The 23,137-nt window shown below is 40.6% G+C and overlaps 1 protein-coding gene across 2 annotated transcripts in view; it reads right to left on the bottom strand.

Moving 5' to 3' along the window:
* RELN (reelin) overlaps positions 1–23,137 on the bottom strand; it is a 444,047-nt gene that overhangs the window by 118,903 nt on the left and 302,007 nt on the right. For both annotated transcript variants that reach the window (XM_039517535.1, XM_039517540.1), the window contains exons 20-22: positions 17,327–17,563; positions 12,517–12,709; positions 9,101–9,213 (exon numbers count right to left, since the gene is read on the bottom strand). In XM_039517535.1, coding sequence (XP_039373469.1) covers positions 9,101–9,213; positions 12,517–12,709; positions 17,327–17,563 — 543 coding nt within the window. The remainder of the gene's footprint in view (positions 1–9,100; positions 9,214–12,516; positions 12,710–17,326; positions 17,564–23,137) is intronic.

The raw sequence follows: 23,137 nt of genomic DNA, 5'->3' as shown, positions 1-23,137 counted from the left end.
GGTCATCTGGTTAGACCTGCACCTGTGGACTTCCTGAGCCCCAGTTGATTCATGTGGATCCCTCAGGTAATCAGGGTCAGGGATGACTAATCAGCCCAGCAGCACTTATAGGGTTCAGGCTGAGAGTACTCATCAGGCTCAGAGATGACTCATTACATTTCCTTCCCTCCCCCCATTCAAAAGATGCCTACCAGGGGTCTTTGGACCAGGCTTAATTGATGGAATTATCAAAGTGGGTCGGGTGCATGTATGTTTTCAATGGGCTCCCACAAATGATCAGCTGGACCATCACCCTCCCAATTGACAAGGTACATAGCTTGGAATCCAAAATTTGCTTCACCAGGTACTCCTCATACCCCTGGACCATGATGGGTGGAGGTGATGGTTGTACTCATCTGGGGAAGGAGTTGTTGATGTGCTTTTTCAGCAAAGAGATATGGAATACTGGCTGCATTTTCATCACCCTAGACAGCTGGAGTTTGAAGGCCACAGGGTTGATTTGCTGGATGACTCGGAATGAGCTAAAATATCGATAATCCAACTTCCCCGAAGGCCAAGTAGAATCAAGGTATTGTGTTGAGAGCCATAATTTATCTCCAACTGTGATTGGAGCAGTTGCTCACTCATGAAGGTCAGTATAACATTTGTAATATTTTTGGGCTGAATCTAGATGAGCTTTCAATTTTTCCTGGATGCAGTGATGGTAATTGACTAGGACATAGGCTGCAGGTACATAGGAGGCTTGTGGCATGGACAGGTGAAAACGAGTGTAGAAACCACAGTTGGCATAAAAGTGACTCTGGGGGTTGATCAGTAGTTGGAATTACTGTACAGTAACTCCTCGCTTAACATTGTAGTTATGTTCCAGAAAAATGCAACTTTAAGTGAAACGATGTTAAGCAAATGCAATTTCCCCATAAGAATTAATGTAAATAGGGGGGGTTAGGTTCCAGGGAAATTTTTTTCACCAGACAAAGAACTATATATTATATACATATACACACAGTATACATTTTAAACAAACAATTTAATACTGTTCACAGATATGATGATTGTGAAGCTTGGTTGAGGTGATGAAGTTAGAGGGTGGAAGAGGGAGGGATATACCCCACGGAATGCCTTGCTGCTAAATGATGAACCAGCACTCGACTGAGCCCTCAAGGGTTAACACGTTGCTAATGTAGCCTCTCACACAAGGCAGCACGAACACGAGGGAGGGGAGACAGCATAGTGGACAGAGACAGACCCACACCTTGTGTGTGGGAGAGAGAGAGAGACAGAGATGCACACTGCTCCTTTAAGTAAACTGACCCACTCTTAAGTGCATTGTCTTTTTAAGTGGATCAGGAAGTTGAGACAGCAGCTGCTGCCCCAGGCTCTCTCTATCTCTCATGTCCCCTCCCTGCTCTATATGGAGAAGGGGTAAGCGGGGTGCAGGAGCAGGGGGGGAGTGGAATACCCTGACATTAAGCCCCTCTCTTCCTCCCCTCCTCCCTGCACAGCAAGCAGAAGTCTTGCCCGGCAATTGATAGCTTGCTGGGTGGCTGCAGCACAGGGAACCTAGGGGAGCAGGGAGCTGATGGGGGGCTGCCGGTCCACCCTGATTACAAGTCTCCATCAGCTAGCTGCAACAGGCTGCTCTTCCTGCATGCAGTGGACAAAGCAGGCGGCTGCCAAACTACGTTAGAAGAGAGCATTGCACAACTTTAATCGAGCATGTTCCCTAATTGTTCAGCAACGTAACATCAAAACAACGTTAACTGGGATGACTCTAAGTGAGGAGTTACTGTACACAAATTTGCTGAAGGGAAGGAGGGAATGGTGATGATAATTCACAAAGCAATGGAGGTACTGCTGCAGAATTTGGTTCACTCGTTCAGTCTGTCTATCAGTCTGTGACTGATAAACTGAGAAAGCATACAGTTTAACATCCAGGAACTTGAACAATTCCTGTCAGAAGTGTGAAACACACTGTGATCCCTGGGCAGTGGAATCAGAGCACCAAGGGGTCTTTGTTTGAGCACAGACATCACAGGATTCAATGTAGGACTCAATGGATGCATGTAGTTTTAGACACGAGAAATATCAAGAGACCAGCTTCAACATTTTCCAGTGGCTGAAATGGCCAGCCAGGGATGATTCATGGCATAGCTGGAGTATTGCTAAATGTAGTCCACCACTGGGGATATAGATCTGGTCCTTTAACATAAGAATCCCATTCTTGACAGAGAATTTCGGGTTAGAAACTAAGTCATACCAGTTGACATAAGGTTTATTGCAAATGCAACATAGGGTAGGAGGGGCTTCACATGAGAAAGCAAGCCATTGGTCACCATCACACTGATGAAATGGCAGGCTTAAAGACTATGGCAGGTTCAGGTGCCATATTTTTCTTATCCAGCTACTCTCCCTTGTGGACAGTGCATTGGGTTTACCATTCCAGGGATCAGGTCATGGTGAAATTGAACCTGGAGAAAAAAAAAGACCACCAGATCTGATGCTGGTTGAGAGCCCTTCCTCTTTGCAGGTACTCCAGGTTCTTATGGTCTCTATATACCTGGATCAGGAAATATGCACCTTTCTGAGACGATGAGGATGTCATCTAGATAGATCCCATGAACTGGCCTAAAACATCCCTGAAAATGTCCTTGACAAGGAGCTAGAATGTGGCTGGGGCATTGGAGAGACCAAAAGGCATACCCAGATATTCGATATCGTCGTAACAGGTGTGCAATGCTGTCTTCCATTTGTTACCTTCCCAAATACAGACTAGACTGTAAGCCTCATAAAGATCGAACTTGGTAAATATCTTGGTGGAACCAATTCTTTCCAACAGCTTGTTTACCAAAAACAAAGCATACTTGCTCTTGATGGTGATTTTGTCCAAGGCACGATAGTTCATGCAAAGGTACAAGAAGCCATTCTTCTTTTTTCATAAACAAAACTGGGGCCTCAGCAGAAGACATGGATGGATGGCTGAAGTTCTTTGCAAGATTTGCATCAAGGTATTTCTGGTTCTGATAAGGATTACATTTGTCCAAATGGAAATTTAGCCCATTACTGGAGATTGATGGGGCAAAATCTACATGGGTGTAAAATATCAGCATTCCTTTTATCAAATACATCAGCAAACTGTTGATATTTTGCTGGGATTAACGTGCCATTAACTCCTTTAATCTGCTGGTCACAGAAGGCAGTGGGCTTCTCAGTGCTGGTTCTTGTTTCATTGGCCCAGACTCAGCTAGACACGATTCTTGACAATAGCTCAACTCAAATCATAGTTTGAGCATCTTTCATAAGATGTGTGGATCATGTACTGAGAGCCATGGAATATTGAGCACGGTCAGAGAGTGTGGTGACTTAATTAAATTAAAATGCAGAGTCTCTTGGTGATCTTGGATTTCAGCCTGGAAGGGCATGGCTTATTGGACAACTGAAGAAAAGGACAGCATGCTACCATCAATCATTACCACTAGATCTGGGGTGGGCTTCCTTTGCACTGGAAGCTGATTAACGTTAGTGAATCCAATATCCATGAAATTGCTAGAGGCACCAGAATTCATTAGTGCAAGCTGGGTTCAATTCACCTCAGGTGTAACTGAGACCCAGAGATGGAGAAAGACCTGCAGGTGCAGAGGATGACAGTTCACGGCTGCCAAGATACATATGGGCAGAAGAGGGGGCTTTGTTGGAGAACTCAACTGTGAGGTTACATCCAGCGGCAAACCCTCTAATGGGGCTGGACATGATTGTTTCCCTGGGTCCGCTGAAAGCCTGGATTTAAGGGGTCACTCAATGGCAAGGTAGCCCCGCCCCCCAGTACCAAAAGCTGTTCTGATGTCAATACTCCTTCCCCTGATTAATGAGGTGTCTTCTCTTCACATCACTCTGCATAGGCTCCAGTTCTAGGACAGCTCAAGGGGATGGCTGGAATGAAACAGGACAAGGCTGGAGTTGTGTGCACGACCTCTTCTTTTCTTGGCATCGTTCGAACAAATGACTCTTAATCTGGAGCCTCCGTTCAATATACAAATCCAAACTAATGGGAGGTTTGACCTGTACCAATTCATTTTTCCTGTCTTCATTCAGACCCTGGAGTAAATGCTGAATCGATGCCACCTTGTTCCACTCTTGTCAGCAACCAGATGCTGAAAATGGGCAGCATAGGTAGACACAGGCTGACAGTCTTGCTGGAGAAACTGCAGCGTGGCTTAGATGGTATAGGTGCAATTCGGAGAATCAAATATTACAGAGAAGGTGTGGATGAACTTGTCAAAGTTACTGAGAATCAGGCTGGCCTGTTCCAGGAGTGGCTAGCTCCAGTTCAGGGTTTCACCAGTCAGTATATTGATAATAAGGCCCACCTTGGTCTGATCATCAGGATACATCGCAGGACTCACCAGGAATAAAAGGCAGCACTGATTAAGAAAACCACAGAACTTCTGGTGGTTCCCATCAAATCTTTCTGGCAGTGAAACCTTTGGGCTGGGTTCCCAAGGTAACATGGCTGACGGTACTGGGGTTATCTGTGGCTGTGGGGATCTGTGAGTGTAGACAGGCATTCTCTAGATGCAATTGGGGAACTTGATCCTGAAGACTCTGGACCATCTCTGTGATCTCAGTGATAGACATAACTCCAGGGGTTTCCATCTCAGCTTCTGCAGCTGGGCACAAAAGGAGGCAGTCTACTCAAACTGTCAGAAACTGATGGATGATCATTCCTCGTAGTTAAAGCAGCAGCAGTCATGACTAGTGGTTGGAACTGTGGCAGTCAGGACTAGCGGTCATGCTGGGGACTTAAGCCAGGGGTCAGAGCAGGAATTAAGAATGGGGCTGGAACAAGGCTGGAGCAGGAGCAGGAGCAGGAGCAGGAGCAGGAGCAGGAGTAGGAGCAGTCTGTCAGAACCACCAAGTGGCAGGGGATACTCCCAGTGAGGTAGTGATGTTAAGCAGACTGGAGTGAGAGCTCTCATTGCCTATATCCTGGGCCTAGGGGTCACCTGGTTAGACCTACACCTGTGGATTGGCTGAGCCCTGGCTGATTGATGTGGAGCCCTCAGGTAATCATGCTCAGGGATGAATCATCAGGCTCAGGCTGAGGGATGAGTCATCAGCTCAGCAGCACTCATCAGGCTCCGAGATGACTCATTACACTGACTAGGACTAGAACAGAATGTGGGGTGGTTTTTTTTGTCTTTTTGTTAAAAAAAAAAATTAAAAAGCTTCTCAGCCATTATGCTGGAATCTGAACAAGCTAGCTATACCATTGTAAATGTGAGTATTCAATGCAAATGTGATCTGTATCAAGGCAAACGGCGCAGATTTCTTCCTTACCACAGCACAGGTAAATTGGACAGAAGTGATTGGAAGGAACCCTGTGAAAATGAACATGACTGTCACATGGCTTTGAATAATAAGAGCTGTTACATATCTAGGTGTCTGTCTGAATTAAAGAAAACGTATTTAGACTAAACTCTTGGTTGCAAGAGCAATGTTACGGAAAAAACAGTCCCTCCCATACTTTTTGAAAGCCCTCCAAAGCTACACTGCAGCTCAAGGGAACAACTGGTTTAAGAGGATTACTCTATTTAAAATTGTAATCAAGATTTTAAAAAGGCCATGTTAATTAAGGAAAAAAGAATAAAAGGCAGAGTGTCAGCTGCATTCTCAGTGATAAAAAATTGGCTGTCTGGACAATCACCATTTGGCCACCTACTAAAACAAACAGTGTAATATCAAAAATTTATATAAAAAAATTACAGGGGAAGAGCACCTTCAAAATGTTACAGCTGTTTCTCAAATTTTATACTTTTTGTATGGCTCAAACTCTGTTTTTGGCTTTCTGATATTACATTTCAGTCAGGTTGATGTCAAATTTAAGTTATTGTTATGGCATTACAGTTAGAAAATCATACTGATTCCCAAATGCAGAAAAGGTACTGCAAGCAAAACACTCTCCTCTTTTTTACAGAATTTTTGTGATATGTAATTTAAAATAATGCTGCATTCTCTCCTGGTATTAAGGAAACTTGAGGAGCCAATGCAAATTTTAAGCTGATAAAAATTATATTTGCTACCTTCTGAGATACTGTAATTACATTTACTCCATTATCCTGAAACTCTCATTCAGTCATTAAGTGTTGATTTGTTTATGAAGTCAGCAAACTGACAGCTGTTTGTTTCTCATTAAGGCCTGTTCTTATGTAAATGTCTTTCATAAAATTGAAATAAATTTTGATCAGTGTTAGAAATGTTCAATTCACGTACAATACAATTTCAGAGAACAGGTGCATACATTTGCTTTTTCCAATGCAATTAGATTCCTTATAACAGATTTTCTAATCCAACAGATCTCAGCTAAAACAGGGACCTTGTAAAACCATGATTCCTTGGATGCACTACATTTACAGATGCATATGTCAGTATAAAAATACCTGAAGATTAAAAAAGATTTATGCCAAGGAGAGACACTGTTTAAATGACTCATTTGAAAAGGAAAACCATCCAGTCCCATGGTGAATATGCACCAAGTCTAGTTGCTTGTTCAAGACCTGAGCAAAAGGACTTTGCATTACAGGAAAAACTCCTCTCTCAGAAACTAGAGGCAGAACTCAGAGCATCCCTGCACACCCTGGCTACAGCTCTGACTATCACCTTTGGCTTTGGGCCTTAGCAGAGGTCGTGGCTCCTATCTACAAAAGGCTCTGATTCAGAGGATTTATGCAGTTCACTGAGCCAATGGCCAACACCAGTGGAATTGTGTTTCTGTGGCCTCCGAGCAGATTTAAGGATTTGGTCCCAAGTGAGTAATAGAGACACTAGAGTGATGGAATGGACTTATTGCTACATTTTCATCTCAGAAAACCTACAGAATTAACAGTTACAATAATAAAAATATCTATACATGAGGTCAAATGATTTCTGAACAGATAAGAAAAAGAACTGCTGATTTATTTAAAATTTGGAGTCATCAAGGGCTAAATTGTGCTCTCAAGTACTAACATGGCCATACAGGGGAGTAAGGGTACCTCCCACCTGGCTGCACTAGGGCTACCCAGAGCTTGGGTCCAGGTCCTCAGTACAGCTAGGGGGTGAACAAATGAGTGGGAAGAGATCAGAGGGGCCTGGAGTAGGTGATGGCTCAGCTACCTCCCGTATGCTGTGTCTTAGAAAGCATATTCTCCCATTCTCTAGAAGAAGAGGGGCTTGGTACAGTTCCTCCCAGGGCTCCTCCCTGGGCTGTGCAGCTTATACAGGACCTCAGGTCACAATAAAGCTGTACAGTCCAGATGGCTCAGGGGTCCTCTGTATATCCAGTCCCCACCCACAGCACACCTCAAACTTGCAAGGGCAGAAATTTCCTTTCTACTAGCAAGTGCCCAAACAAACAAAAAACTACTACTAATCTCATCAGTGTTAGTTGTGTCCTATCCTCACTCCTCACTGATGAAAACGAAGGAAAAAATAATATCAGCTGAGAATAGTACAGACTATCAATTACCTTCTAGTGGAGGGCATGCCATCCCTTCCCCTCAACGGGAATACTCAATATCATGTCACAGTTTCCTAAAAAAATATTTTTATGAACAGGAAGTAAAGTGCAGCACCCATGCCTGCTTCATGTAACACTCTATCTCCCTTTAATGGCAGCTAGACCAGCTGCAGACTGATGAGTCTGCTACAGCCTTGGCTAAGAAAAACAGGTCTTTTAGCTCAAGTTTCAGAGGTCCCAGGTTTGATGCTGCTCACCACCGATTGGGGTCTGTCCACATTACACAGTGATTATTTGTACTTTAATTACATACAAAACAATACTAACAGAAGGAAATCCCTTCAGACACAAGATAAAGTGGGATATATTAATTTTTTGTGCATGGCATAAACCAGTAACTTGACTATTATTTCACTGTGACTCTTCCCTTTAAACAAGTCTCCTAAATTGAAAATGGAATCATTTTCTTCTGTCATCACATATGTCTAGAAAACCTAAAATGAAAAAATGCCTGTAATAACACCACTTGCACATTTTGCATTATAACTTTAGGTACCAGGTATGTCTTACTACTGAGTTTAAAAACAATTTATTTCGGACCTGAATCCTAAAAAGTGCGAAAAGCCTCTTGGAAGCTACTGGGTGCCCTTAGGCCTCCCAGATTTGACATCTGAGGCCATTCAGCACCCTGCAGGATTGGGACTATTATAATCTAACTATTTGTTCATTGGCCTTTGAATGGGGATGTTTAGTATTTTCTGACTTTATACAAAATATGTGGAGACATGCAAATGAAATGATTTGCAGCCAGCATATGGAGAGTACAGAAAAATTACAAAGGACAGGAAAAACAATGAAAAATTGATCTACACTGGCTTTAATTCCAGCTGCTATGATACATTGGGTTTGAAGATAAGCAAGGAGTAATTCTAACTGGAATGATGGAGTAATTTAATTCTTAAATGAAGGAATCAGTGAAGATTAATCAGACATATAATAATCTATTATTTGAATATTATAATAAAATCATAATAAATAATGTAAGACATCATCTAGTTAAGCAAATAAAAATATGAATGAAGGCAAAACAGTTACGATTACAAGAAAAAGGAACAGGGTAGCACTTTCTGGTCATTTTTCTTTTGCAAGAGGGAATGCTATTCTTGAACACCTCTAGAGTAAAAGAGGAACAGGGGTGACAATTCCTGGAAATGAATCATTAGTTAATGTTTGTACAGAACTTCAAAAGTGTAAACGGCTATAAAGGAACAAATTATTATTAATGAATCAAAATAATGTGGGTGTTGTTCCTATAGTGAGCTCCATGCAGGCAGATCCCTATGCCAATGCAGAGCTCATTAAAGGACTAGAGTCTTTGTGTGTATTGTGTCCTTTGAAAAAACACTTGGTGTTCTTACCAATACTTCACAATCTAATCATGTAAGGAAGATGGTCATTGATAAAGTATTGTATCTGGGCCAAATCCAGCAGCCATTACTCAGACAATACATCCACTGGCTTGAGCAAGGGCAGCAGGATTTCGCTTATTCCTTGTGATATAAATACAAGGTTAAGTGAATAATTACATCAAAATATGTAGTCTCTTACCAAGTTTTCTGTGGTAACAGGGCTGTAATTCTCCTCCACTGCATGAATTCACTGGAATGGTAGATACTTGCTGACGTAAACTCCTGACAGCTAGGCATACTTGGAAGGCATTCCTTAAAGTAAAACATTTCAATATCAGGTTTAATCTGGAGGCAACATTAGGAACTGAATTCTTTCTGGAAGGTGAATCACATTCAGTGAATCTGGAGGTTGTGTGGTCCAGATGGCAGAGCAAAGAACTGAGAGCCAGAAGGATCCTAAGACGAGCCAAAGGCTTTCTTCGGTAACCTCATCACAGCAACAGTTTAGGATAGAAGAGACCATATGGCCCATTTACAGCAGGTCTGTCTAGCATTATTACCATGTGATGTTTTCTCCTCCATGTGGATGTCTAATTATATTTTTCAATATGTTCACAGATTCCTTTGGTATAATTCTATAAAAACCCTTTTGTGTCCTTTTGCTGTCTTCCTGTATGTGATTCCTTCACATTCTCAGGCAGTTTAGTCACAGCCTTCTTTTTACAATGTTATGCACCTCTATCATTAAACCTCTTTTTATAATGAAAATAAATGCAAGTTCATTATCTTTTCTGTATCATTCCTGTTGTTGTTGACCACACCAGTGTCCAGTACCCTTGGGTGTGGTTTTAGAAAAACTGGACGAGCACAAGTCCCTGGGGCCGGATGCGCTGCATCCAAGGGTGCTAAAGGAGTTGGCGGATGTGATTGCAGAGCCATTGGCCATTATCTTTGAAAACTCATGGCAAATGGGGGAGGTCCCGGATGACTGGAAAAAGGCTAATGTAGTGCCCATCTTTAAAAAAGGGAAGAAGGATGATCTGGGAAACTACAGGCCAGTCAGCCTCACCTCAGTCCCTGGAAAAATCATGGAGCAGGTCGTCAAGGAATCAATTCTGAAGCACTTAGAGGAGAGGAAAGTGATCAGGAACAGTCAGCATGGATTCACCAAGGGCAAATCATGCCTGACTAACCTAATTGCTTTCTGTGAGGAGATAACTGGGTCTGTGGATGAGGGGAAAGCAGTGGATGTGTTATTCCTTGACTTTAGCAAAGCTTTTGATACAGTCTCCCACAGTATACTTGCCAGCAAGTTAAAGAAGTATGGGCTGGATGAATGGACTATAAGGTGGATAGGAAGCTGGCTAGATCGTCGGGCTCAACGGGTAGTGATCAACGGCTCCATGTCTAGTTGGCAGCCGGTTTCAAGCGGAGTGCTCCAAGGGTCAGTCCTGGGGCCGGTTTTGTTCACTATCTTCATTAATGATTTGGAGGATGATGTGGACTGCACTCTCAGCAAGTTTGCAGATGACACTAAATTGGGAGGAGTGGTAGATACACTGGAGGGTAGGGATAGGATACAGTGGGACCTAGACAAATTAGAGGATTGGGCCAAAAGAAACCTGATGAGGTTCAACAAGGACAAGTGCAGAGTCCTGCACTTAGGACGGAAGAATTCCATTCACTGTTGCAGACTACGGACCGAATGGCTAGGCAGCAGTTCTGCAGAAAAGGACCTAGGGGTTACAGTGGACAAGAGTCAACAGTGTGCCCTTGTTACCAAGAAGGCTAATGGCATTTTGGGCTGTATAAGTAGGGGCATTGCCAGCAGATCGAGGGATGTGATCATTCCCCTCAGTGGTAGCAGATGACAGAACAAGGAGTAATGGTCTCAAGTTGCAGTGGGTGAGGTTTAGGTTGGATATTAGGAAAAACTTTTTCACTAGGAGAGTGGTGAAGCACTGTAATGGGTTACCCTAGGGAGGTGGTGGAATATCCTTCCTTGGAGGTTTTTAAGGTCAGGCTTGACAAAGCCCTGGCTGGGATGATTTAGTTGGGAATTGGTCCTGCTTTGAGCAGGGGATTGGACTAGATGACCTCCTGAGGTCCTTTCCAATCCTGATATTCTATGATTCTATGACCTGACTTAAATGGAAAGCAGCTAGCACATCTTGCTATATAACTAACAATAGAATCATAACCTGAAAGTACTTTCAGTGACTGAGAATATTTGTATTTAAAGTTTAAAGAAGCTCAATATATATTAATGTTTTGCAATTATCTTTAGAGAAATTGGATAATCTAAAATCACCCCAGCCAGCCATTACAAATATTAAAATATTGACCAAAGCTCTCACAGCTCTATGTGATTTTGAATATTTCTTCTGAAGAAAGAGGTTCCTTCTAGCAATTTTCCAAACATTTTCTCCATTTAATCTCACATAAAAGGTCTGATAAATGCAGTCTGATCATTTATGAGAAGCAAACAGAACTTTCAGACATTTTAATTAATTAGTGCTTTATTTACTGGCTAGATTACCTCCTTGCAGCATACTACAAATAACCTCCACTCTTATCCTTTCATCATGGTAACACCTGGTGATGTGGGAAAAATGATTCAGCTGCAGGCTTTTCCTCTGAACTCAACTCAATTGAGATAGGACAAGGACGTTGAAAACTAAAGGGAATTGATCTCTCCTTAATGACAAGGACAAACTCCAAACACCTGCCAGTAGGATCTATTTGTAGAGACTATTACAGCGCTTTCCAAGTAGAAGTGACATGAACACCATTTAAGTACAGTATGTATTGCTTTGCTCTGAATACTATTTCAATCAATGAAGTATTACTGAAGGGAGAATAATGCAATGTTTAAACCCTTAGGCTACTGCCATTTATCTACTTTGCCCCCCAAAATAAAGTACCAAGCCACAACATGACACACAAAAACTTTTATATTACTCATGAAAAGTGCTGGATTGGAGTCCTGGACACTGAAATTCTCCTTGCATATCTGCAGGATCAGTACTGCACAGTACAGTACATGCTTCTCTACAACTTCCTTAAAACTGCCATCTAGGGAGCTCAAAGATAAGATGTTAGTTTACTCTCTTGGCTAGTCAGAGTTTGGTCTGTTGACATAGACAACAAGGATGCAAATTAAGACCAATGCAATAATCACACTTTTGTTATAGGAAAAGGATTGAGACATCAATTCACATAGGCAAATAACAAGCCAGAGATGGTGCTCACTGTTAATCACTATTACCCTGGGCTTGATTTGAACCAGTGACTTGAGGTAAGAGGCTTCATATGTCATTACTAGTCCCCAGAAGGGATGTACTTTGGGTCTACGGAATGATTGAGCTTGACGGCAGAAAGAATTTATGCAAAACCACATTCAAGCAAATAGCAGCTATATCTTACTACAATAGTAGCATGGGAAAGATGTGACACACTATGCTGTAGTGGTGGTAAGCATTCCCATTTTTTCCTCTATAAATGAATCCCTTTCTTCCCCAATTGTGTATTTCAGACTTCCAGACAATGTTCTTGCAAATGTTATGAAAAGCAGGGTGTCACTAAACACAAAAGTTACTAGCCAATCTGCCTTACCTCCTGAACAAGGTGCCAAGTCAGGCCGTGGTTGGTGGAGTATTCCAATTTCACCTGGTTGTCCATGTGAGGAGTAAACTGCTGTCCACAGCCCATCACCAAGTTGAATTGTATCATATACGAAGCTCCAATTTGCATGGACTGTGTTTCCACATAACGCATGCTAGACGTTAATTTAGAATCTCCTGTAAAACTGAGAGATAAGGTAGAGAATCAGAATTCATTTCTGAAATAGTTCAAAAGGTAACATTCTGAAAGATTATGGGATTAACTACAGCTTTACTTCTGCAAACCTTTCATTCTGCAGACTACCACATAAGAAAGAGACCCAGGCATGGTCTTCACAAACCTCTAGTAGACCCCAGACCCCAGTTTGAGAACCACTGAACTATAAGTTATTATCATAGTTTTTGTGTCTGGGAACCCTAATCAAGTATCAGGTATGATACAGATAAGCACCAAAGAAGAAAGTCTTTGCTTCAGAGTGCTCACCATGTAGGTAAAGTTGTAATTTCAGACGAATACTGGGCAATGAAGATAACAAAACATGAATGTAGTTAAAATGTCTTTCTTACAGATATTTGTAGTTAGTCCATTTGAATACCATCACCTTGTGACAAAAGCACAGTTCTTTTCTCCACTATACATTCCAGAACTAATATCCACAATGCATATTCCTACTGCATATCCTGCACTTATTCTGAGTGAATTACCAGAGGGTTATATGTATTTATAGTTTGGCAAATTGTTTTTGCCTCAAATCAAAAAATTTGAGATCAATAAAGCAAAGTCACAATAGTTCAATTGAACAAAATAAAAAAATTGAAAGTAGTAAGTTTGAGTAAGTATCTAAAGATCCCCTATCCATGTTAGTTGAGAAATCCTCCTTCCAAAACTGATGAGTGTATGCACCCCACTCCTGGAATTTAAAATGAAAGCCTTTCCCCCCAACCCAAGTGTGAAACTTGACTGTGTGAAGTACCGCAGGATTCATTATTAAACCCTTTAAGTTGATCTCTGATCTCAGAGAAAACTTCACTTCTTTGTTAATGCTGGTACATAGACCAGAAAAAATTCTTACAAGAGAATCCTGGTTTATCTAACTTGCAGGCCATTACTAAAATGAAATTCCAAAATAAGTGTCCTATAGGAAAGGAGGATAGTCTATGTCTATGATACTCCAAGCAAAGCTTTTTTTCACTTGGAGGAAGTTTCAATATGGACTCATGGAGTCCTTTATCACCCACAAATTGCCTCCAGCTAAACAACAGCAGCATTAAAGATATGATCTCTACCTCCTTTCCCACTACTTTTCCCTACAATTTTCCAGTGTACGTGTTTACTGCTGGTATATTTAATGCGTCCTTTGTGTGGGGAAACATTCAGTTGGAATACATTTGAAGATGTTATAGAAAGATAGACTAATGTACTTGGTACAAAAATAAATAGAAAGAGACATACATGAAGTGTGTTTAAAAACACTGTATTATAAATATTAGTTGTGAACTGATTTCTAGTTATGTACATAATTACAGATGAGCAGGCAGAGAAATAGCCAATACCCACATGTACCCTCAAAATAATCATTCTACCTGCAAGCACTCTGAACTAATTGGTACTTCTGGGAATGATATCACAACGAATGTCAGCCAATCATCTTTGTAAACTGTGATGGGATTTGCAGATTTACTACACCTTCAAGGCCAGTACTTCCAGGAATAATAGAAAGCCACATGGATATAACTGAGTGATAAGGCTAAACTGACCTAGAATATTAACATAACAGCCAGACTCCAAACTCTCATATTGGGCCCAATCTTGCTCCAGCCGAAGATAGCAGAAGTGTTAGCATTTTACATCTCCTTGTGTCTGATACACATAGATAATTCCCAACTATATCATCATATTATATTTTAATTATGTGTATTGCATGAAAACAATATGCTTTATGTCACAAGTTGATGCTTAAAATAAAAGGAATAATCTCCAATGAAATACAAGCAAAATCTCAATCGAGTGTAATGCACTCAAATTGTAAGGATTTGTCCAGTCAATTTTACTCCTTATTGATTGTGAATCTGGCCCATTATGAACAATTTCCCTCCCAGCACAGCATAACCATTTGCTCTCTCTTATGGGCTAAATAATAGTATCATGATCTGGCCCAGTATGATTTACTGATATGCAGTTAGTTTAATTTACACCTATGGGAGTATCCCAAAGAAAAGGCTTTAAGTTAAGTTTGATAACTAACTACAGTTAAACAAACAGAGGTGAATATTACAGTTCATATTATGCTCCCACTATAATAAAAAAACCATGGGGTTAATCATGCCTGTATATGACCATTCTGCAAAGAGAAGTGTGCAACTTATTTGTTGCACACTTATTATCTCTGCACTCAGTGTGTCCTGGATCCCTTCCGTATGTTGAATCTACTTGCTATTATAAAGTATATGACTCAGATGTCAAACGGATTATAAACAGCAAATTTAGATTGTTGGTTATATATAATCACAAAAAACCTCAAACAATAAAAGCAAATATTCCTAAAATAAAATTGGGGATTATTGGGGAAACTTTCCCAAAACGTACGCAGAAATAGTTCCAGATTTACAGATTCCAAGCCAGAAATGAAAGCAACACAGACAATTAGAGGCAATCTTCTCTCCACTGAAAATGGGCTTTAGGATGACATGCTGTAAAATGATTTATTTCATATTGACTATAGTTGTTCTAATGAAAAAGCAATTGTCGGAGTATTCTCAGGAGAACACTCTCAGTGCTACAGCTACCCATGCTCATGGAAAGTCATGAGTTAGAAAATGAGAACCAAATGGACTTTCAGCTGGGAAAAGCCAACAATAATTAATTTAACTACCAGCCATTTGTACAGACCTGTTATAAATTTAAAATTTCCCTCGAGAGAAACAAGGTCAATGGAGGGCATAGTTCATGTCTTACAATGAGCCTGAAGAATACTTATCCAGCAATAAAATGTTGGTATTCCAAAAGCTTTACTTATTTATTTGGTACAAGAAGAGATCAACATTTTTACCACTACAGAGAATTACTGATATAGCTGTAAATAAGACCCTGAATTCAGTACTGCAATTTTAAAATTTTGATGTGGTCTTAAAGGAAAATAAAGCAGAACTTTTGCTTTCCCAGCTAATCTTGAAAAACCATGTATGTTACATATGTCTAATGATAAGAGAGGGAGAACAATGTCATTAGAGCGCTTTCATGATAACTCTTTGATTAAGAACATGCAAACAATTTGAGTCCTGCCATGTTGTTCCATTTTAATGAGCAGTGAATACCTTCCTCATCCTTATTAAAGTAGTTAATGCTGCTTCTATAGTCTCATTATCACTGCCAGAGCACATTGTGTGTTGTTACCACAGCCAAGTCAACTCCTTATAGTTTGAGAGATGATCAGAAAGTCAAATCAGATTGCTCAAATTTCCTTGTTAATAAAACTCCTATGGTGCTGTTCTAGGTGTCCACGGGGATCTACAATTATTTATATTTCCGTGAGGGTACTTATAATTATTATGATTGTACTTTCTCAAAGTAAATGTATCTATACCAATTAAAGCGATAGTAGGTTAAAAATGTTGCTCAGACTGAGATGAAACTGTGTTGCTTGGGGTTTGATCAAAGCACAGAAATTAAACTACTGTTATCTTACATTAACCTATGTATTATATTAAGACACTCCACAACTTTATTTGAACAGATATTAACAATTTACAAAAAGAACATTGTTCAATATTGTACAGAAATATGTATTATGAAATTAAATTTGAAAGAATATTTAAAAAACTGTTCACTAAAATAAAATGATTCTATTCAAGTCACATTGCTATTAATTAGACTTGTTTCACTGGTATATCTATACCATACCAGCAGAGATGACAAGATCTTACCAAGCTACTGGATCTGAAAATTACTCAAAGGTAGAAACAACAGCTCAGAAGTAAACTTTAAACTCATTCAGACCTTCCCTTCTGCATTAATCCCTTCCCTGAGCTTGTCTGAAAGGCTGCTACAGTACCTTCTGCTCATTCAAATCCCTCCCTAAGGTTAACTTCTGCTATGGTGACTATAAGAAATTATCCAACTGATAATGGCTGGATAGTAAAGGAATGAGTGGGAATCAGTTTATAAAAATCCATATGATGTTTCTCCTTCCCTGGTCTTCAGGTGTTTCTGGGCATATCACATGAAAAATTTCTGGGGGGCACCCTTGGCAAGAAAGCATGTAGGGCTAGCCCTCACTGCAATTCTTATATCAATGCCGAGCACAGTATAGATGCCTAGATAAGCAGTAATGCCAGACAAAATTACTTGCAACATTGCAGACCTTTCTCCTGTCCCAGAGAATAATTGTAATGTCCATGCAAACAAATGTAGTAATATAATTATTTGTCCTTTACTGGTTATTCTGTATTATAGAAGTAAAGTGATAACAACAGATGCGTTTATATTATCATTTGTAGTCATTTTGGGATCAACTTTCAATATATTGCGCAGGAAGTGTATTGTATGTGCATAGTTCTCATCAAAAGTAAATCTCTGTGTAATGCAGTGTAAAATTTACTCCTTATTATGAAAAGGTCATTGGTTCTATTGTTGTTAGTGATGTGTACATGGGGGATAATTACAACGAATAGGTATCAGAAAGATTAATATGCAGAAATCAATTAGCTCTTACTAGTACAAGGAAACAATCACTTTGTACATTACTCACTTATTATATTAAAATTAACTACTTAAATACAACATAAATGATCTATGTTCTCACCAAAGGGTCCAGTCATGGCCACAGCATGGTTGAATGTTTCCCAAGTAGAATCCCAGAGACTGAGTGACTTCTACTAGATTGGTGAAGTCTAGACTAATGCTGTTGAAAAGCACGGAGGTCATGATGATCTCATCGATAGCCCATACATCTTCTCCCTGAGAAGAATGATACGGTTGCCACCATCTGAACTGAATACCAAATTGTCTTGCGTCTTCTGGTAGCTCCACAGAAATTATTCTGAAAAACAAACCCAAGTTCTTATTCACACTGTCATTATACATAGTAATTTTGTGGGAATCCAAAATGGTTCATTTTTATTTTAAAGTACATACAGAATCTAAAAATTATGTGCTAAATTCAGCCTGAGGTCTACACTGGTTTCTACTGCTGTAGATGGACTCAAAGGCAGAAAAAGTCAGGGGCAGCGAGTTGGAGTTAGAAAAACAGCCATAACATCTACTCTGTCATGGGACCTTGGACCTGCAGGAGACCCACACATCCCTAACACTGGATGCATCAGGTGAAGCAAAGGAGGCCAAAGGTTCCATTGATTCAGCACAGCCCCACTGTAGCTTCTGCCATGCTGCTACTAAGGAGATCCAGGAAGATTTTAAAGCTTCCCTTCCACGTGATGTGAGAAACCTGGAGGGAGGGCAAGTGAGTGCAACAGCTTTTGTTTCACTAGAACTGAGATTTGAGTTACAACACAAAGTCTCATATTGGCAATGAGGGGCAATATATATCTCCGACCATCAGCTTCAATGTCTCAATCCCTATGTCTTTTGTTTTGATCTGATAAAACACACGTGGTTTGTGTGCTCTACTCTTTAGTGTAGGAATACTTTTAATTTCAAATTTATTTTCATTGCAGCATACAATGAAGTTGTGCATTCACTTAGAAGAACTGACCCTAGCAAATTCTCATCTTGAGGACCAATCAAGATTAATCTTGTCAAGCAGAGAGATTATGTGTAGTCTTGTGTGGCATACACAATTCTTTTATGGCTCTGTAGAAATTTTATTGTAGGTAAGTCCCATGAGCTTACTGTGCTGTGCAAGGTCACTTGATTTGTCATGGCAGCTATGACAACAAACCTGTACTTGACAAACTGTGAAGAAAATTAAGAATAATATCTAATTTCCAGAAGCAATTATTGTATACAGCAGCAGGAAACATACATTAATTGCCAAGGCAATGACACCTTCTTGAAAGTTCCATAAATCACTAGTACCATGCTGCCCATGTACAACATATAAGGTGAGATGTGAAGCAGAATGGCAAAATGGACATTTGTCTCCATCGGAGTACAATTAATTGCTGGCAAAGGGGTTTTCAGTAAATTTATTCTGAGACTCATGTTTTTTCTTTTTTTTTTTAAAGAGGAAATTTAAATACAATAACACGCCAGATAAAGTGGAAACATTTTATATTCTTAGCACTAATTTTTTTCCAGATTTTATGATTATTCAAGGTTTGTGGTATAATCTTTTGTTCCCTGTGATGTGTGAAATTGTCTTGTACCTTTAGATATCTTTGCTTAAAACCACACAGTGAAAACCACTTGCTAAATTGTTTTTGTGAAGCCTAATTTATGCATTAAAACAGCTGTGCAATGTCACATTTATTTTAAAAAAATAACATGTTAATTGATTAGCAGGAAAAATCAAATTGTGTGACTAAACAAGGGACTTTTGGGAAGCACTGAGAAATAAATGTAGACCACAGAGTCAGGATAAACACTTGCAAAAACAGCTTTATTGAGGTTCTAGGCTCATGAGATGGCATCCAGGATCAGCAAGCACAAACAGTTTGTGAAAGAGGTACACTGAAAAAATAGCTCAGTTATAAACATGGAAGGATATTTAAATAAGACAGCAACATCAACTGGGTTGCAATCACTGAGTGGTCAAGTAATGCTGTAGAATCTGCTCAAAGGCTGATTGAACAGGTTCTGCACATGTTCTTTTATGATGGGACGTAGGAAGATGAAACGGTGTTCTCGGGCTTTAAGAGCACCAGTGGAACTACTCCACAGCTACTACTCAAGGTTGTGATAGTGTCTATGGACACTACATTCCCTCTGAGAGAGGAACTTTTTGCTAGGGGATCTGTGTAGTGCAGAGGTGGGCAAATTATGGCCTGCAGGCCACATCCAGCCCACGGGACTATCCTGCCCAGTCCCCGAGCTCCTGCCCCGGGAGGCTACCCCTGGTCCCTCCCCTGCAGTCTCCCCTTCCCCTCAGCCTCAGCTCGCTCACTCCGCCACTGGCGCAATGCTTTGGGCAGTGGGGCTGTGAGCTCCTGGGGCAGCGCAGCTGCAGAGTCTGGCCTGACCCAGTGCTCTGTGCTGTGCGGTGGCGGCAGCGTGGCCCGGCTCCAGTTGGGTGGTGTGGCTGTAGTGCTGCCAGCCACTGTGCTCCAGGCAGCGTGGTAAGGGGGCAGGGAGCAGGGGGTGTTGGATAGAGGGCAGGGAAGTTTGGGGTGGTGGTCAGGGCGTGGGGGTGTGGATGGGGTCAGGGTGGCTGGGGGGGAACAGGAGGTTGAATGGGGGCAGGGGTCCCGGGGGTGGCAGTCAGGAAGGAGTGGGGGGTTAGATGGGGCGGCAGGGGTTTCGGGGACAGTCAGGGGACAGGGAGAAGGGGTGGTTGGATGGTGCAGGGGTCCTGGGGGGGCCGTCAAGAATGAGAGGAGGGGTTGGATTGGATGGCAGGGATCCGGGGGCAGTCGGGGACAGGGAGGGTGTGTGTGTGGATGGGGCAGGAGTCCCAGCGGGGTCGTCAGGGAAGAGGGAGGGTTGGATAGGGCAGGAGTCTTGAGGGGGGGCAGATAGGAGATGGGGGCCGGGCCAAGCCCCCCTACCCTAACTGGCCCTCCATACAATTTACGAAACCCGATGCGGCCCTCAGGCCAAAAAGTTTGCCCACCCCTGGTGTAGCGGATTTTAGGACCTAGCTCCTTTATAGCACTTGAACATGCAGGAGGAATAAAATCTCTCTGCGTGGCCTCTTTGCTAGGACTTGCTCTAACCCCTTACAATAGAACCATGCCAGTTCTGCCTCTTCAATGGCTGAGATGGGTATCCTATTCCAAACCCCCTGTTTTCAGTTTGTAACTTTCTAAATAAGGGTGGAGAGGCACTAAAAGGATCCTGCTAAATAAGGAATTAACTTCAGCTCACCTTCCTCTCCTTGGTTTCAAACCAAAGATACATTTTTGAGAAAGTTTGCGAAAAATCTATTCAATCATTTTAAAGTTAGGGGTGCAGAAAATACATATTTTCTACTTTAAAGACAACATTCAACCTAAACAATTATCCCCATTTTACAAATGAGGAAACTGAAGCACAAAGAGATTAAGTGACTTGCCCAAGGTCACACAGGAAGTCTGTGACACGAATAGGACCCAGCTCTCCTAACTCTCATGTACATTGACCACAAAACCAACCCTTTCCCCACCAAAGAAATCCTTGTCCACAAGGAGTATCAAACCTACAGGGTAGAGTTTTCAAGGCACAGATGGTAGTTAGGGGCTGAACCTCCACTGAAAGCCAAAAGAGTTGTTGAGCATGATACTTTGTTTCTCACAAGCCAATAAAAATGAAGTAAGCTGAGGAGAGATTGCACTCATGGGCCATTAAAGAACACTCTGCTCAGCACACAACATGAAGCACTGAGCAGCTGCCAGCATGAAGTAGGACTTTCTTAGAACCCTGGATACATTTCTATTTTAGTGGCTGACTCCGATGCCTGCTATTTAATTCCTTTTGCATCTCTTAAATTCACATACGTAGTTGCTATTCCTAGCTGGCAGTAACAGTAACTGAAAATCCTAAAAGTAATCACTACACTCATCACTAATATATTGATGATAAAGAAAAATTAACTAATTACTTGCCTGTAAAAATACACTACTCACCCCCACGACAGGGTACAAATAGAACAGGGAACACTGAAAGGATATGCAGTGCATATGTTAACGTGTATTTACGTTTACAACAGCTTCTCTTGTTTGACTTTGATTTGCAAGTGATAGATAAAATAGGAGGGAAATTCTTACTGATGACTTTTCCACTGCAGAGAAGAAAGGTGTTCTTAGTACTATTACCACATACCATTAGGTTTTTTTTTAAAAACCACTGAGAGACCTTTGCTCTGATCTCATTCTTTCAAGCTATGCACATACCTAATATTGAAAAACTACCGCTGTTCTTCTTAGAAGAAAAATGTTGCTGTCAAATAGCAGTTGATTACATGCACTTTCCAGCAGAACATTAAATATGTAATTTTTTCATATGACTGAAGATTAATTAAATTTCTGGATACAGATTGACTGCCAAACTTTACAGGAGTCCATCTGTTACCCAAAAGTAGTTATTTTTAGACAACTTAACATACAAAGGTGAAGCTTTTTCATGTTCTTAATCATAATAATTGTCAGTATTACCTTCAGGTTTGCATATCTGTTAATTTGTTCCATCTTCCCATAATCTAGTAAAAACTTGGGAAAACCTTTATAACATGCATGTTTCGATCATATATTGGGTCTATGTTGAGCTTAGTACTTAGTGCCATCAGAACAACAGAAACTAAACTGCTTATACTGATCATCAAATAGAAAAAAGGGTGACAGCACCAATGTAAATTACTACCTTTATATATGAAACTTGATTAAAATAAGTTACCGGTATGTGCATTTTCCTTTTTATTGTAAAAAATTAATAACACTGTATATTAAAAACCTTGAGGAAATATAAATCCTACAGTTGTAATTTTGGACCTAAAAATTAGAAACAGCACCCTATAAAATATATATGTGACTGTAATAAAGGAAGTAAAAGAAAATTTTGAAAGGTGATTATTAGTATTAGAGTTTATACAATCACTCTCTAGTACACATTTAAAACTTCAGAAATTAAAGCCTATATAAAGAAGATCCGATCAAAGACAGTCATTGCCCTCATTTTATGGGGTATACTATTTATTACTCCAAATAAATATTTTTAATGTTACAGAATTGTTTACATTGTAATGTGCTTAATAATCTTTTCTATTGTCTAGTTATTACATTAGTGGGAACAGTGAATCAAATCTTTCCTTGATATAGGCTCATCTGTGTTTGATAAATGTACATTTTAATTACAATTTAACAATAGTCAGCAACTAGGGGAAAATATATAGATGTGTAAGAACCCAAAGGAGCAATTTTCATTTAGTGCTTAGCTAGGATGCAGGGTGGAAAGGCTCAAAAGGTTCTGATTCTGAAAAGCACTCAGGCATGTGTTTAAGTGAGTTCAATGGGGCTTCTCATGAGCTTAATGTTAAGCATGTGCTTAAGTGCTTTCCTGAACTCTAGCCAAACTTGAGTGGTCAGTCAATGGCAGCATAGCTGTATAATAAACTGGGCTGAAAAAGAAGAGGCGTCTTTCTGTTTCGATGGCTCAGGATTTTCAAGATTTCCCTGAAGAACTTGAGACATCCTCATGGTTAGACCGTGCCCTCGCCTCCTTCTTAGGCCCACAAACTCCTAGCCCAAGCGAATAATGTGGTAGGATGTCTGTGGCTTTAATGCTGTGCATATTTTATCTTAACCTTTCCCTTCCCGTGACTATTTCCATGGGAGAGAATAGTGTTGGCTCAAGCAAATCTGAGGTCTTCTTTGAGGCCATTATTCCCCTCCTCCTTTAATCTGCTGCAATGCCAGAGATTCACTGTGAAACTTTCTTCCTTCTCTTCCACAAGTGCTCCAATTTGTTCTGCCATGTACTCTGGAAGGTTGTTCCTAAATATCTATTTTTATACGAATAGGCAAAA

Source organism: Mauremys reevesii, linkage group 1, assembly GCF_016161935.1.
Source record: "Mauremys reevesii isolate NIE-2019 linkage group 1, ASM1616193v1, whole genome shotgun sequence".
NCBI classification, from domain to species: Eukaryota; Metazoa; Chordata; order Testudines; family Geoemydidae; genus Mauremys; species Mauremys reevesii.
The sequence above is the reverse complement of the archived record's forward strand: the minus strand, read 5'-3'. Positions and strand labels throughout refer to the sequence as shown.